The sequence below is a fragment of the Vigna unguiculata genome, chromosome 3 (assembly GCF_037176805.1).
Source record: "Vigna unguiculata cultivar grain cowpea cultivar isolate G323 ecotype 2 chromosome 3, ASM3717680v1, whole genome shotgun sequence".
Taxonomy (NCBI): Eukaryota; Viridiplantae; Streptophyta; class Magnoliopsida; order Fabales; family Fabaceae; genus Vigna; species Vigna unguiculata.
In genome coordinates this window covers 31,595,411-31,597,374 of record NC_140794.1, presented here as the reverse complement: position 1 = coordinate 31,597,374, position 1,964 = coordinate 31,595,411, and the positions used below count along the sequence as shown (strand labels likewise).

The following is a 1,964-nucleotide window of genomic DNA, read 5'->3' as shown; positions in this document are numbered from 1 at the left end:
CCTCGGTGATGAAAGCGGTTTTAAGCTTGTCCTCATCGGCCATGGGTATCTGATTGTAGCCGGAATAGGCATCAAGGAAACTAAGTACCGCGTGTCCCGTAGCCCCATCGACTAGTCTGTCGATGCTAGGAAGTGGGTAGGCATCTCTCGGGCATGCTTTGTTTAGGTCCGTGTAGTCGACGCACATGCGCCACTTGCCACTGGGTTTCTTTACTAGCACTACGTTTGCTAGCTAGGTTGTATACTGGGCTTCACCGACGAATCCGGCCTGCTTGAGTTTATTGGCTTCTTCGATTGCTGCTTGTCCTCTGCTTTCTCCGAGTTTCCTCTTCTTTTGTGAAACAGGTTTGGCGTGGGGGAAGACGGACAACTTGTGGGAGGCTATCTTGGGGTGTACACCAGGGAGATCTGCGGCGGACCAAGCGAAAAGATCGGTGTTCTGTTTAAGGATGTGTTCGATGTGGTGCTCTTCTCCTTTGGGGAGGGTGGTGCCAATTTGGAGGAATCGATTTTGCTGTTCGAGGGGGAAGTGTCTTATGTCCCCAACGGGCTCGACCCTGGCTTCGGAGTTTATTCTGGGGTCGAGGTCGTCGCCTGCCAGGGCTGCTTTGGCCGGGGATTGCTCGATATTGTGGGTTGTCAAGGGTGGGTGGGGAAGTTTTAGGCTTGCTATATAGCATTCCCTGGCGGCGCGCTGGTCGCCGTGTACCGTGATTATGTCGCCCTGCGAGGATGGGAATTTCATGGCGAGGTGTGGGGTGGATACGATGGCTCCCAAGGCGTTGATGGATGGTCTTCCCAGAAGTATGTTGTAGGATGTGTGTGCCTCCACAACTAGGTAGCGGATGGGTATGGTTTTCGTTTGCCTGCCTTCTCCAAAGGTTGTGTGGAGGTCGATATACCCTTTGGTTGGGACCCTTTCGCCTGAGAACCCGTATATCGGTTCATTATGGGGAGTGAGGTCGGCTAGGGGTATCTGCAGTTTGTTGAAAGTTTTCCAATATAAGATATCCACGGAGCTTCCTTGGTCGATGAGCACTTTCTTGACTGCGAAGTTTTCAACTTCTATGGTTATGACCATGGGGTCGTCTTGGTTGGGGTCGGTGCCTTGAAAGTCTGAGTCTAAGAAGGTGATGGGTGACATTCTTCTTATCGTTCTGCCGGACACAGCATATACTGATTGGACTGCTCTTAGGTGCCTTTTCCTGGAGGAGGATGACCTCCCTCCTCCGGCAAATCCTCCAGATATGGTTTTGATTGTTCCGCGTAGGGGTGGTCTATCGTCGGTTCGTCTAGGTAGTGGTTGGGTTGGCGCTCTTTGTTTTGTATGTTGGGTTCTTGCAGGTTCTCTTCTTGGCTCTCTGCGCTCAGTTCGCTGGTTCGTTCATTGCTTGACTCGCCTATTGTCATTTCTCCCATAACGAGGTCTGGGTGGGCCTTCCCCGGTTTCTCTTATGTAATGTTTGAGATGTCTAGCCCGCACGAGTTCTTCTATCTTGTCCCGCAGTGTATCGCATTCATCAGTCGTATGGCCGTTGTTGCGATGGCAATGGCAGTACTTGCTCAGGTCCACATTAGGCGGGTTTTGGTACTTCCTAGGCGGGGGGATGAGTTCTGCCTGCAGGACTTCGTCTAGTATGCGAGATCTGGGTGCGTTCAAGGGAGCGTAGTTGGAGAACTTAGCGGGTCTTCGCTCCATCGGACGGTTCTGTTCATGCGGGGGGGGGGGGGGGGGGGCTCTTTATTAGGCCTCCTGATGTTGGTTTGTGCTGAGGGGGTCTGAGCGTTACTTTGGTATCGCCTCATGTCCTCGACTCTGATAAACATGGCCGCTCTTTTCCTAAGCTCCTGCATGCTTATGGGGGGACGCATTGCTAACTCATCAGCAAAGGGTCCTGGCCGGAGGGAGGTCATCATGTACATCAATATGAGATTAGGGGTGAGGTCCTTGATTTTCATGGCTA

General features: G+C 52.3%; 1 protein-coding gene across 1 annotated transcript; it reads right to left on the bottom strand.

Annotated features, from left to right (window-relative positions):
• Positions 1–232: 232 nt before the first annotated feature.
• LOC146887707 (uncharacterized) lies at positions 233–1,081 on the bottom strand. Its single transcript, XM_085670351.1, has one exon. It carries the CDS (start codon positions 1,079–1,081, stop codon positions 233–235), a length of 849 nt encoding a protein of 282 aa, XP_085526477.1.
• Between the last annotated feature and the right edge of the window lie 883 nt (positions 1,082–1,964).